Consider the following 15,303-nt stretch of genomic DNA (forward strand, 5'->3'; position numbering starts at 1 on the left):
AACCCAGCAATCGTGGCCTTCCTTATTGTCACTGTATAGATCTTTTATATTGCCACCTTCATCCTTCTGCTCCAAGGTTAGAAAAGAGAGTTATATATCTTCATGCACCATCCATCTTTGGGTCACCAACGGTCCTTGGAGATATAGTTAGTTTATCTTTCTGCCAGTTTGTACTGGCAGTTCTGACAGTCCGTCTTCTAGGGTGTTCCCAGGTGAAGAAGACTTCCTGCCCTTCTACTGCTTTCCCATACAAGCAACTGCTGCACAACACCTGACTGTGTGGGTGTGTGCATCTGCCATGCACACCTTGTGGTGCCTAGAGGGGTTGAGTGTCTCCTTGCCTTGGGGATTATAATACATGTTTTATTGCCATCTTTTAGGGGTGTTTGGGGCAATATGCTGTACACAACTGCTGAGACTCAAGAAGTCCACCACCCATAATGTGCCCCTTTACCAACCAAGTTTCCCCTCAGAGATTCAGTGGCTCCTGCTGAGCTTGGCAGCCACGTGGCTGGTGAACCAAAGGTACTTCTTTTTCAAGGTTTTGAAGGCAGTGGTGGTAATGAAGGATACCCAGTTCCACAGATTGGTCTAGAGCCTAGTGATGAGGGAACCCTCCTGAGACGCACACACAATATGGTTTTGCAGTTGTACTCAGGCTGGGTATGTGCTTAAAACAGAAGGTTCTCGTGCCAAGGGTGGTTGACAAAGCCCACTACCATAGTAATATCAGGTACCTAAACTCAGAGAAAAACTGGATTCTCTGAAACCTGAGCACATGAAGGTGTCCATCCTCCCAGAGAGACTGAATTGAGACCAATATCCCTCTTCAGCAATTCCCTTATACCTTTCTAAGCAGTTCCATTTCAGTCTCTAACCTCTCTTAATTAGCCTTCAACATGCCTAACAGCAAATAGGCCAAAAAAGAAAAACTAGGCACCTTCATTCTCCCATTTTTGTCCAGGTGTTTCCTTTTTAGATGTTAGAATGCCTCAGGTGCCTCACTGGATTTACCCCTAAGTGATTTCACACCACCACCTGCATTAACTTTCAGTTGAAACTTCTACATTGCAGCATTACTTTTAAAAGTCCCACCTAATAGGCTCATAATTCTCTCTAATTTAGCCAGAGAAATCGTTATAGACCTGCCTGAGTTGGCCTTTTTGACTCTATATTAGCTCAGATTATCCCAGTTCCATTCACTAAAGGCAAAGCTTGGTTTTCATTACACTGACTGTGAGACATAAATTTCCTTATCCCTTTCCTTGGTGCGTCCTTTGCCTCTTTGTCCCTCTCCCTGTCAGTTATAGAATCAGAGAGAAGCAGGGCCTGAAGGAACTTTTAGAGGTCCTCGAATCCAGCCCCCTGCTTAAGCAGGATCAGCCCTTTTCAAATAATCCTTTTCAAATCCATAGTCTAGACTCCTTCTAAATCTATCAGCAAGCCTGACACAACACAAGACATAACACCCAAATCTACCACAGATAACACAAGGGAACCATGACAGACAACATCCTGCTTCTCTAAAAGAGGGTATTGACAATGGGAGCCAGGGAAGTGTAGGAGAGAGGAAAAAAATGTTGAAGACTTTCTATTCTTTGCCAATTGGTGACAAATAATCGAGAATAAGGGTTCATATTAGGTGATGACCAGCAGGTGAGAGATGTCAGGAAATGCTGTTTCCTTCCCAGTGATGGAAAGCGCAGTTTGAGTTGTAACCAAGCACCAAGAACACTATGTCAGCATCAGTAAAAACTAAGGCAGTGGAAACAAGAATGCTAGAATGCTGTCCAGTAGGGAGCCCAGCTGGTTTTCACAACAGGAAAGGCTTGACTTATGGGCCGTAGACCCTAAAGAAATTATCAGTTTCATTGGGATGGCAGGAGGTTAGTTGGGAAGCCAGCAATGGTAGGGTGCAGCTAGCTAGGAATCCACTTCTCCAGGCCCTAGCTGCAATTTGGAAGCAGAAACTCCTGTACATGAGGTTTACACAATGCAGAGGGTTCTATAAAGGTAAGTACCAATCAGAAGGCATCGGAGACAGCAGCTATCATTCTGCATGTGACCAAAAAAAAAAAAAAATCAAAGAATGATAATTTTATTAACCAGCCACCACATGCTTTTATTGTTGTCTTCATTAAGAAACTGGCCACCATCCTTAGCGTAAGGGTTTAGGTATAGCAGATCTCCAAGGAGGACAAGTTTCCCCCACAGAAGAACATGGGTCTAGGAAGAAACTGATCTATCATAATTCAATCAACAATTAAAAGGATCACAGCTCTAGTCACAGTGTAGTTTAGCAGAAAGAACTGAAATAAGGAAGCCTACAGATCAGGAATTTTCTCCAATCCCAACAGGAGGACCGTGTCATGGCTATTATTTTCCAGTCTGCATTAGTCATGGTTTGTATCTGGAGAAGATACAACTAATACTTATGGAAAACGAACACAGGAGACACTCTATAATGTTCTATTCCACCAATTAAGCACCTAATGGACAGGGGTACTTAATTGTGATCGCTCTGATTATACTTTAACTACTATGTAAATGTCTATCATTTTTGCGTTCAGGCTTAGTGAGAAATTGAAGCAAGGATGAGTAAGGACTTTCAAAGTTGAGGATAATGCTTTTTACAGGGACTCTAACAGAGTGTAATAGAATTATGCTTAGTCATCAAGTATGATCTGACCTGATATATGTCCTGCACTGAGAGGGGCTATGCAGCGCCCTCCGGTTCGTGACAGAACTGGATTTATGGGATGAGGAAGGCACGAGACGTATATGGTTATAAAAAAGGAGATTTATTGACTTACGTCCCTTAATGATGGTGCCTGGAACTCAGGAGTTACAAGTTACACTTTGTTCCCGGTAGCGGCTCAGCAGCTTGCAAGCTAATTTACTCGGTATAGGTACAGGGGTGGTTGTTACGCCTGGGGAGCGTCGGCGGGAGACAACGGGTGATCAGCCTGGGGGTAACTACGAGTCCGGCTCAAGTTACCGACGAATGGCGGTCTCCCTGAACAAAGGATGGGGAGAGTTTTTATAACTTTTCTTATCTAGTTTTACTCTGTGTCAGCCAATCATGACTACAAATGGATTCTTTTTTGTCTGCTCAGGTTTCAACACAGGCTTTTTCGCATCTTGTCAGCCCAGCCATCAGGACGGGGGGGGGGCTTTCTTTTCGTTTGTGTGGTACTGAGCCTGTCTGGTCACAAGAGGGCGAGCACGGCACATTAATTTGATCTTACAGTTTCATTTGAGTCAGCTAAGTTTGAGACCGGATTATTAGTTACATTTTAGTTACTTTGGGCACCAGAATCTTTCTTTGACGTTTATGTTGTCATGGTACCAGGCTTTATATCTCATTCAAAGTTAGTTTCTCATGAGTGGGGGTTTCGAGTGATCTGGATGGGGCACAGGCAAGGGTGTGCATGCAGCACTGTTGCCAATTTGTACTTGACAATATAGTGAATATTTCATGCATGATCTACCGTTAGTTCCATGGGTGTATAATTAAAAAGGTCTTCTATTCTTTTTGTAAGATTCATTGGTTGATTTGACAGTAGGATTCAAATTCTTGAAATAGATTACTGATCCCCAGAAGCAGATCTAGGGCTTTGAAATGGCAGACCTAGGGCTTTGACACGGCAGACCTACTGAATGAAGTTTCTGCATGTGTTTCTAACCAAGCCATGGAGAACCATGTTAATGAAACTTTGGATCCTCCTAAAACAAGGTTGCTCTATCTAAAGAGGTTCTCCCTTATATCCAAGTGACTGTAGGACACAGTAAAAAGGGAAGGGAAAATACATTGCATATGCAAGAAATGGAAAAATCAATGAGCAAATGGTGCAGCCCAGTCATCCCAGTTCAAGCCAGACAAAACAATCTGATTCCGCTTTGACTGTCAAATAGAATGCAATATCCAAGTCTGATGCCTACCCAATGCCTTGACTTGAAAAACTGACATCACCTGGGAAAGGGCAAGTACATATTCACAACAGTATTCTGCTGCATATTTAATTGACATTGTGGTGTTCATTGGAAGGTTGGAGATAAATCTTTACTGATTCCTGCTAGCATTACAATCACTTCAGGCATCAGCCCCGAGGGCAAATTTAGCTCAATGCTTACCTGGTTGCCAAGAGGCTAAAAGTTAGATTACATGTTGCAATTAGTTCTTGTTAAGAAGGCTTTAAACTTAAAAGATTTCACATTTGGGCTTCTTAACTGCTCCTAAGTGCACTTTCAGAATCTTAGAAGTTATGCCTCTTAAGGGGAGTATTAACATGCATTGACGTTAATTAGGTAGTTTGAAGTGAACTTCTGAGCGTTTCACTGACATAACATGATCCATTCAGTGTCCTCCAGCATCCCAAGATGTGCCATTCCTAGCCTTTCCCACTCTCCTGCACATCCTGAATTCCAAAGCAAAAGATGGGCCCCAAGAGGGAACTGGTGGCTGACTGGTGTTAGGGGGGCCACATGCCCCCAAGGGGTACCAGTCACCCATGGTCCGCTCCACATAGAAAACTTGAACAGTCTGAAGTCTTCCAGCATCCCAGGATGCACACCTCCCAAGCCCTTCTCTTCCTGAACATTTTATACCATCCCAAGCTGTACTGCACAAGGGGGTGGTACTATCCCAAACTAATACCCCCACTTACCCCATGTGGGTATCACCTTAGGTCACATGGCATCATGCTGCTGGGTCTCAGGATTCCAAGAGCTCTGATTCAGGACCTAAGGCTGGGAACCAGGCACGGAGCCTGCTCTCCCCTCCCCACCCCCCGGGAGTTCTGCCTTTGACCCACATCCACATGGCTCTCCCATAGCCAGGGGAATTTGGGAGCTGGTGGGGGCATGGCTTCCCTTCCCACATTCTCACTGTCCTGGAAAAAGGGCTTCCTAGAGCAGAGCATGGTGAGAACATGAAGCCCAAGGAGAATAATTTCCCTGGATGCTTCACTCCCAGAGGAGGGATGGAGTCCTGGCTTTTGGCCACAGTCCTGCTAGTCAGACCCTCTTGTGACAAGTCACAGTTGTGCAGGTCACAGATGGTAATGAGCCTTAACCTGTGACTGCTCTGAAACTATTCTAACATTGCCTAACAGCTGAGGCTGATGTCATCTACCTGGATTTTAGGAAGGCTTTCGACACAGTTTCACATCCTATTCTCTTAGGGAAGCTAACAGGCTGTGGAGTGGATGACTACACAGTCAGATAAGTGGCTAACTGGCTTAGGGACTGCACTCAGAGAATGGTGGTGGACGGGTCATTCTCAGCCTGGAAGGAGGTGGGCAGTGGGATCCCGCAGGGTTCAGTTTTTGGAATGGTGTTATTTAATACCAGTGTTAATAAATGTCATCAGCGATTTGGATGAAAGTGTGGAGAGCACCCTCTCAAAGTTTGCAGATGATACCAAATTATGGGGCAAGGTTAACATACCAGAAGGCAGGGAGCAGATACAGGCTGACCTGGACAGGTTGGATCAATGGCAGAATGAAATAGGATGCAATTCAACAAAGATAAAAGTAAGATACTCCACCTAGGAAGGAGGAATCTCCATCACACCTATAGGTTGGGGGATGACCTCCTTAGCAGCTCAGAAGCTGAGAGAGATCTTGGAGTCATAGCTGACTCCAAGGTGAACATGAGCCAGCAGTGTAATGAGGCCATCAACAAGGCCAATTGCACCTTGCTGTGTATTAGTAGATGCATGACCAACAGATCAAGGGAGGTGATACTCCCCCTCTATGTGGCATTGGTCAGGCCGCAGTTGGAGTACTGTGTCCAGTTTTGGGTGCCACACTTCAAGAGGGACACAGAGAATCTGGAGAGGGTTCAGAGGAGGGCCACTCACATGATTAGTGGCCTCAGTGAAAAACCCTATGGGGGAAGTTGAGAGATCTGGAGCTCTTCAGTCTTCACAAGAGATGGCTAAGGGGAGACCTTGTAGCCACCTATAAGTTTATCAAAGGAGGACAACAGGGAATTGGGGATGCACTGTTTACCAGAGCTCCCCAGGGAGTAACTAGGAATAATGGGTGCAAACTAGTTGAGAGTAGATTTAGGTTAGACATTAGGAAGAAATTTTTTACAGTAAGTGTGACTAGAATCTGGAATGGGCTTCGATGAGAGGTAGTACTATCACCTAACTTGAAAGTCTTCAAGAGGAGGCTTGGCAGTCACCTGGCTGGGGTCATCTGACCTCGGTCCTCTTTCCTGCCAGGGGCAGAGTGTCGGACATGATGATCCATTATGGTTCCTTCTAACTCTGCAATCTATGAATCTATGAACATGCCACAGATTTAGTATAATTTAAAGTAACCTTCAGCACAATCTTAATTGAATGCTCCATACAAGACTAGAATAATAACCCTTAGAGGAGATAGAAATTTTGTAACATTTTCCAGCCACTTGAAAAAAAAAATCAGCCAAGTGTTAGGATTCACAAGTGTTACAATCATTTCTTAACTGTTACATAAGCACTTAAATGTGCTCTTGAGAACACAGTTAGCTATTACTGGGGCATCAACCATCTATTTAATTATGTAGAGAGAAGTATTACATTGATTTAACCTTTCAAAATTGTCTTCAGTTAATCAACTAACAGTGAACAGTTTTCACTTTAATTCATCCCACTGTGATTTATTACAAGATCTTTGCAAAAATATGTCATGCAATCCATTTGTAAACATGTTGCAGAGGGGGAGGAAAACAATTACTAGACTCAACTTGTCTTGTAGGCTGATGTCAACTAAGTTAGGGTAGTCCAGTTTTTTTTCCCCATGTGACAAGGGGCCAAATATCATGGATACTGAAGAAGTGGGGCTGCACTGGGGGTAAATCCTGAGCTTCCTGGACACAGCCCAGGCAGGAACCCTGACCCCCGGCAGGAACCCCCACCCACACTGAGCTGTAGAATAATGCCCCACCACCACTACTGTACTGTCACCCCATGTCCACGCCCCAGGCACTGACCTTAGCATCAACAGCGTGCTGCCTGCCCCAACTCACGGAGTTGGGGAAAGCACCAAAACCCTGACAGGGGAAGAAGAGCTCAGAGTCTCTGGCTGACAGTTACAGGAAGATCAATTGGGAGAAAGGGGGCTGGATAGCAGCCCAAGGCACCACTTGGAAAATCCTAAACTAAATAATGTCTTGAGCAAGTCTGGCCCATCACATTAAATGTCTGGAGATTGGAAGTACTCACAGACATCTCAGTAATGATTAAAACATGAATAAAATGGATGTCCAATGAGACCAAATACATATTATCTTTCGAAGTCACCAAACAGAATAGATTAAACACAACTTAGTCATTTGCTGTAAGTAAATTGAGGGATAGGCACACTCTGTGCTTATACTGGTTGAATCTGCTTCTACAACAGTGAAAATGGGGAGTAAACCCAGAATACACTACTCTGAGAGATCAAGATACTCCTCACCTTGACCTGTCAAACAGGATAGAGGCACATATAGGAAGCTGCCATGGAGGATAGTCATGCCACCCTTTTAATGTTAAAATACAAGACTTCCCTGGCCCGAAGCTTTTCCCTTGCAGAAAGTTTTCTTCTATAAAGTTTTCCTCTATGCACTCCAAGGCACACATGGCAGGTGCATCAGAAAACTAGCTGATATGGTGCAAGCACTTCATCTTTCTAACCCAGGGTGGGTAAAATGTGGCCCACGGACTGGATGCAGTCTGCCAGGCCATTCTATCTGGCCTGTGGGTCCCCTAAAAAATTTAGAAAATTTATATTTATCTGTCCCTGGCCACCTATCATGTGGCCCTTGATGGCTTGCCAAAACTCAGTAAGCGGCCCCCTGCCCAACATAATTGCCCAGCCCTGTTCTAATCCTTATCAGCCACTGGCAATGCTATGCTACTTGGACACCTGGAAACTGACTAGATCCCCTCAGTTTCAAGGCACTGCAATCAGGCTCAAGGAGGGGCTTAGGTCTAGAGAAGGGTGAAGTGAGGACGCCCAGTGATGACGCAGAACACCTTGATGAAATGAAGGCAGATAAGGGCAGGCTGTTCCCACATGAACTAGCAGGCACTCTTCTGTCAGCTAGAGAAGTACCTTTAATAACAGAAGCTTTTGGCTTGGGTAAATGAATGCTATTCACGTTATATATGTGAATGCTCACATTACCAAAGGGGTGTTATCACAAGGTACTTCAAAACATTTTTGAAATACCCTGACTTTTGAGCAGTTTGCCTAGCTCTCACGTGTCATGCCTTGATGTCAGTTGATATATGGAGTGTGGGAGGCTGCCCTGGTCTTATTACAGTGACTACCTGGATTGTGATCCCAGACTTATAGCTCAATTGCATGGCTCTGTGCCTCCCCTACACCATGCCCCAAAGCCCACAGATGGCATCCTAACACATGTTCTACCATTTGCTGGACCCTCTCCAGGCTCCCAGCCCCATTCGATCTCTTATCCTGGACTGTTTCAGTTCTCCACTTTGCCAGACAGTCTCCAGGCCCTTGGACCTATCCAGTCCTCCACTCCATTCCTAGCCCTTTTCTGGGGTGCTAAATCCCTGTGGTCCTACTATACTTGCTGGGCCTCACTATCTACCTCAGGCCTCTCACTTGGCCCCACTGTCCAGGCCCCTGGACCCATCTGGTCTTGCATTCTATTTCCTGGCCCCTTACTGGGCCACTAGACTCATGCGGTCCCAGTCTTCCCTGCCCCCTCCCATGGTTTTCCCTGCCAAGTGCTTTTCCGTCAAAGTGTGCTCCTCTAGCCTCCCCCCTCCATGGGGTAACCCACAAGGAAGTGGGAGATGAGGCTTTTTGGTGCTCCATCTTTGCCTTTTCCTGGAGTGGCCCATGTGTGGCATTTCCTAGAGGCTGCCCCACCACAGGAAACCCCACCATGCTAAGCAGCTCCAGTAGAGTGCAGTTTTAGGTCTTACCCAGGACTGGTCTCCAGGCCTTCCTGATCTTACTTGTCCCTCTCTGGGCTCCCCCTACATGTCCTATACCCCTCCTGGGTTGCTAACTACCAGCCCCACCTGGCCCTGGCTCCATCTTCCATCCAAGTCCTCCCTCTCTGGCCACCAGCTCAATCTCAGACCACTTTTCCTTGATCCCTCCTCATCAGATGGCCTAGCACCAGCCATTGTCATCCTGGACTGAATGCCCCTTGACCCCTTCCTCTCAGCTATGCTCACACAAGGACCTTCGGCCTCTCCTAGGCCATAGCCCTGCCTCAGGCCAGTTGAGAACTGCAGGCTCTCCAAGCTCTGGCAGTCTTTGTCATGGTCTGTTTTATCCTTTGGCCCCAACTAGGCCCTGGCCCCAGACAGCCCAGTTGAGATTGACAGGGTCAGTCCTCCAGCTGTCAGCCCTCTCTTCTTAGTGGGTCTGCCTTCTTGGGCCCCTCCATAGATCACTTTCTCTCTCTTCCTCCATAGGTCTTCCTTAATGCAGCCACTGCCTTCTCTGGGATCCTCCAGACCCCTCAATAGGCCAAAGACCCTCTACCAGGTCTCTCAAACACCTGAGCCCTCAATAAGCCCACAGAGTCTCATCTTCTCTCTCTCTGGACTCATCCAGCCTCTCAATGGGCTCCAGGCATTCAGCCCCCTTTTCAGGGCTCTGGACCCCAACACTGGGTCCCCAGGAACTCCTTCTTTCCCTTAGTTCCTACCCAAACCTCTGAATATCATTCTTCATACTGACATGCAGGAGCTGCAGCCTTCCTTCTGAGAGATGTTTTTCATCATCTCCCAAGATGTTATTGCCAGGCCTGCTCTGGCCTCTGGGTCTGAGCTTATACCCTGTCTAAACCCAGCCCTATTCTGATCAGGTGTCTCCCTTGATCAGGCCTAGCCCCACCTGCAGGCTGTCTGGGTCAGCTGACTCCACAATTAGTCCTGACCCCAACCTTCTGGTGGCTCAGCAGGCTGCCTGACCTCTTCAAGTGACAAGCACATTAAGTGCCCTGGCACAGGTGTCTTAAGAAGTTCCTATGCCACCCTTTTTCAGTCAGGATGTAGAGGTCTAAATTTCCTTTCAGACATTGGGAACTCAGTATGGAGGCTTTTCTGGATCTCTGAACCTTTACAACTCTGACCTTCTGGTTCATCCTAAAAAGTCTACCCTGTCTCAAATCTCTATAAGGCTGATGGGGAAAGCAACTGAGGAAGATATTTGGTTTATAAAGTAGCAAAACTGTAGTGGAGTAGGGAGGGCACCAGACTTTGTCACAATATTTGAGGGGGCACCAGAATCACTCTGCCCACTCCCAAAAATATTGCTACAGCAGGAACAGCCCTGCACTGCCTGCCCATAGGAGCTTGACAAGCACAGCTGTGCATACCATTGTGTATCTGGGGGGAAGAGGATAAGGCTGGCATTCCCTCAGGGAATCACTTGCCAGTGCTGTACAGCCCTGCATTCAGTATTGTATCATTTGGGAGAGGGGGAGTGAAAAGCAGCATACACCACAGGGCTGCTGCAACTGCGTCGACAGCAGTAGCAATGGTGCTTATATAAAGAAAGCAGGCAGAAGCAAGACTCTGTCCCCCTCCTCCCTGCTCTCTCATGGTCTGTATAATTCCTCCCTCCCTGCCCCCGAACAGCCCCATGTGCTGAAAGAACTGTTCATCCCTCTGGGTATATGTCATGCACAGCTTCCATACCCAAGCCAGAAGAAGACTCCTAAAGCTCAAGGTCACAGCTAGGCTTGAGGCGAAGACAAGAAACACACTTCCTAGTGTATTCTTTCCACATCAAAATACTGGGGATAAGACTAGATAATATGCCATGTGCACTTGTATAATAATTGGCAACTCACAATGAGATGGTAGGATTCAAATCCCATAACCATGCAGAATCAAAGGATGGAGAGGGTGATTATATTAATCAATTTTTTTAAAAATCTGCTCTCCAGGCATATCTGCCAAGCCAAAAGTACGCCTTAGCTTACATAAAACTGGACAAGTGTAGAAAAGACATGAACACAGAAGTTATATCCTTGTCTAGTTTATATAGCCATCACATGACTGAACATGGTAGATCTGATTCCCACTAGTGGAAATGGAGGCAGCTCCACTGAAGTCACTAAGCCAGGTCCTCCTACAGCATAAATCAGTCAGGTTCCATCCAGCAAAATGAAGTCAAGCTAATTTGGTGAGGATCACATTAAAGGCTGAGGTTTAATTCTTCTCTCATATATATCCATTTTACGCAGGGAGTTCACACTGTCAGCTGCAATGGCTTCCGTCCTGCTTTACAAGCCTGGAGAAAGACTTGGTCTGGGACTGCCAATGGTTGTGAAATGGTTATAAGAAGAATCTAGCTCACTTTTGTACACATTATATTGTCGAAGACAACCTGATACTGCCAAAGAGACACAATGTAACAGCAACTTCACTAGAGAAGAATGGGTATCTAGTGGTCAAGGAATAGCAGACAGTGAGACAGTTTCCTCACAGCAGCAAGGATCTCCTTGTTCCTCATGCTGTAAATAATGGGATTCATTGTGGGAGGCACTACAGAGTATATGACACCCACTATGAGATCCAGCCCTGTTGAGGTGTGAGAAGTAGGTTTTAAATATGCAACCGTGGCAGAAAAGACAAACAAGGAGACCACAGTGAGGTGAGGGATGCAGGTGGAAAAGGCTTTATGCCGGCCCTGTTCTGAGGGGATTCTCAGCACTGCGCTGAAGATCTGAATGTAGGAGGCAACAATAAGAATAAAACAGGATAACATTAAACAAAAACTGAAAAACAACATACAGAGTTCCCTGAGATATGCATCTGAGCAGGAAAGCTTGAGGAGTTGGAGGACTTCACAGAAGAATAAGTCCACTGCATTGCCCCCACAGAAGGTGAATGGAAACATGTTCCAAGTGTGCATGATAGAGTTCAGCATCCCTGAAAGCCAGGCATAGGATGCCATCTGGACGCACGCTCTTCTGTTCATGACCATCTCATAGTGCAAGGGCTTGCAGATTGCAACATAACGGTCATATGCCATGACAGTGAGAAGGGAAAAATCTGCTCCCACCAAGAAGAGAAAGAAAAAAACCTGTGTGGCACACCCAGCATAGGAGATTGTTGTGATGTTCAACAGGGAGTTGACCATGGCTTTGGGGATGATGACAGAAATGGTCCCAATGTCCAGGATGGACAGGTTCATCAGGAAGAAATGCATGGGGTTATGAAGGTTGTTTTCAAGGATTACTGCCACAATGATGAGAATGTTTCCCATCAGGGCACTGAGGTATATCACTAGGAACATGACAAAATACAGGATCTCCAACTCCCAAGCCTCAGAGAATCTGAGGAGTACGACTTCAGACACAGAGCTGTGGTTGGACATTTTCTTTCTTGCAGAGAGAATGAAAGAACAAAAAGCTCAGGGTTAGATTCAACATGTAATTGTTCATATGAAAAAACTTACTGAATCTCCTAGAGACAGAACCTCCCCTAATGTTACTCATCTGTCTGAGTTAAGCTCCTGCTGAATTCCATCAAGAGGCCCTGGGGGTGTAACCCTCTCCCCTAAGAAAGACTCTTGGCTAACACTAGGTGTTCAGGGAAGGGTAAAACAGTCACATTTTGTTCAGTGAGCATCCTCCCAATTCACATAGGGCCAGGGGAGCATCATTTGGAGCCAGTGAAACAAGAGCATGTACACCCAAGGTAATCAAGGTGAATCAGAACCATTGGCTTTGTAGTATAGGAGAGAACTGTACCAAGAGAAAGGAATAACAGTCTCTCCATTTTGCAAAGGGGAAAATGTTGCACCCAGGGCCAGATTCTGGTATGGTATATTTTACTGACACAAGTTCCTGCTGGCCTATATCATTCCTATTCTGGGAAGAGAAACTAGCAAACAGAGAAGCAGCGGAATAGTTATGTTAAATGAACATTCTTCAATAGTCAAATCAAAAACAAATTTCCCTCCCTCCTGCTCTTTGTTTCTGTTTCCTTTCATTTCTCTTTTTCACTATTCTATGTTAGTTCCCTTCATTGGGTGTCTGTTATTTTCTGGTTGCTTCTCTGTGCATTGCCTTTTTCACTCAGTGTTCTGCCCTTTATTTCTGCCCTGGTAACCACTGCCCTGCACCACCTCAGGACTGCCCTTCATTGGGGCACTCAAAGAAATGTATTCTACATAAAGGGACGATGTGAAAATAAACTGAACTTCAAAGCCGATTTAGTTTCATTTAGTTCCATCCAGTTTGGAGGGAAGGGAAGCGAAATTCCAGTGCAGTCTCTGTGTTGGGAGTAATAGGCCAAATACTTACCGTACCCAAAATGCACTTAGATAACAAAGTGATTCAAATTCTTCCTGTATTTCCCTCCTATGCAATCTCAGTAGGCTGCACCACATCAGGACAGGATTATCTTGAACCTGCATCAAATCACGCAAGCTCTGACAAGTGTGTCACAGAAAATAATGACTACCAAGTGTGTGACCATCACTCTAAACCCAAAAGTTTATCCCTACGGCATTTGCTCGGAGTAGCAGAATGTGAAGTTTAGATTCCCCCACTAACAGAGGATTTGATGCGGCATCTGCCACTTCGTAGGAAAGCATTTGTAACAACCAGGTGATACAAGTGGCATCCCAGTCTTTAGAAGTGAAATGGGGTTTGATGCAAAGTGTCTATGCATGGGTCTAAAGAAATCCTATTGAACAGCTTTGAACATTATTTCAGATTAAGCAGACAGATAGCTAGGGTCAAGGTAGAGCAAGGGAAGCTTAGGTTAGATATTAAGGAAAACTTTTTTTTAAACTATGAGCATAGTAAAGCACTGGAAAAGGCTACACAGAAAAGTTGAGGAATCTCCCTTCTTAGAGGTTTGCAAAACCAGAGTAAAGAAAGCCTTGGCTTGGATGATATAGTTGGGGATGAGCAGAGGTTAGACTAAATGACCTCCTGAGGTTCCTTCCAAACCAAATTTTCTATGATTCTCAAGAGGATTATCCCAGTTGCTTTAATGCCAAGACAGACCTCCTGTAATTTGAACTGAAGTAATCTTAGTTTTTCATTACTCAATTCCCTTTAGACAGGAGAAAGCCAAAGGCAAAAGCATTTAAAATAAGGGATTAAGGTCCCCAAAGCTATAAACTACTTATCCAACAAAGTGGTCAAGTACCAGTGGATTAGCCCAGTTGCTTTAAAGCTATATCAGAACTCCTGTAGCCTAAACTGAAGTAGCCTTAGTTTATTTGACTCATTCCACTTCAGACAGGAGGCAAGCCAAAAAGAAGTGTCCACATAAGGGATTAATGAAGTTCAACTAAACCACCTGAAAACTTAATTTAGACTTCGAACCTACCAGAGTGTCACACGTAGGCAAGCTCTCAATTTTCACTATTGAAAATTCGGCTGGCAACAAAAATCTGGAAAGAATACATATTGCCTACAAATGGCTGGTCCTAAAATCAGCCTTAGGACCAGAGGGTCATAAGAAGGTAGGGCTGGAAGGAACCTAGTACGGTCATCTGTCTAACCCACTCCTCAAGGTAGGATATCCTGACTAAACCATCCCAGCCAGAATGGATTACTTCCATTCTGTAATCTCACAGTAACTCTAAATACAGAAGCAAACTTAGTGTGTTTCTCTGTGGATTCTTCCCTATGGAGTTAGTTTTTCCTGTTCAAACACAAGAGTCCTTGGAATTAATCTGTCTGTCTGTCTATGCAGTTATATTTTTTTATATGGCTCCCTCTCTCTCCCTCACTCTTTCTCTCTTCCTGTGTATCAGTCTACATACCTGGTGATCTGCCTTGAAGGACATTTTGAAATCCACCTTCCAGATATATTCTAAGATCCTTATTTCTGCAGATGATTTGTGTAGGTAAACTCTTTGCTGTGGAATAGTGTTTATCAATGTCTAGTCCAATGGGCTCCCCGGCAGGCATTCCTAGGATCCCTAAGCAATGCCCAAACAGAAGCATGTGATGAAATGGATAAATATATCAGCACCTGGCTAGGAGCCATAAGTAGATTTAATTGGGAAATGTTCTCATGAGACAGCATTCAGCTCCCCAGAGCCGGTTAGTTCAAAACACTCTTGCTATACCCATGGCAGGGTTCCTACACACCTCTATGACACCACGTTCTGGGGCAGACAAACCCAGTGCACTGCCCTGGATACAAGTGTTAACAGCAGTTTGGTCATAGAGCATCAGACTGCTTGAGAGTTGCTATGATGTTGCCAAGATCCCAAGTTCCCAGGACAGATCATCCTCTACATCTCTATCGCCAAGTCCATACCATCCCAGATAATGAACAGTGCTCAAGTCTTTATTTCT

The 15,303-nt window shown here is 45.2% G+C and overlaps 1 protein-coding gene across 1 annotated transcript; it reads right to left on the reverse strand.

The window, feature by feature from the left end:
• Positions 1-11,417: 11,417 nt before the first annotated feature.
• On the reverse strand, positions 11,418-12,353 carry LOC149862692 (olfactory receptor 14A16-like). The gene has a single exon (XM_090054059.1). The coding sequence runs from the start codon at positions 12,351-12,353 to the stop codon at positions 11,418-11,420; it is 936 nt and encodes a 311-aa protein (XP_089910185.1).
• Between the last annotated feature and the right edge of the window lie 2,950 nt (positions 12,354-15,303).

Source organism: Crocodylus siamensis, chromosome 6 (assembly GCF_052110815.1).
Source record: "Crocodylus siamensis isolate JL-2025a chromosome 6, ASM5211081v1, whole genome shotgun sequence".
In the NCBI taxonomy this organism is placed as follows: Eukaryota; Metazoa; Chordata; order Crocodylia; family Crocodylidae; genus Crocodylus; species Crocodylus siamensis.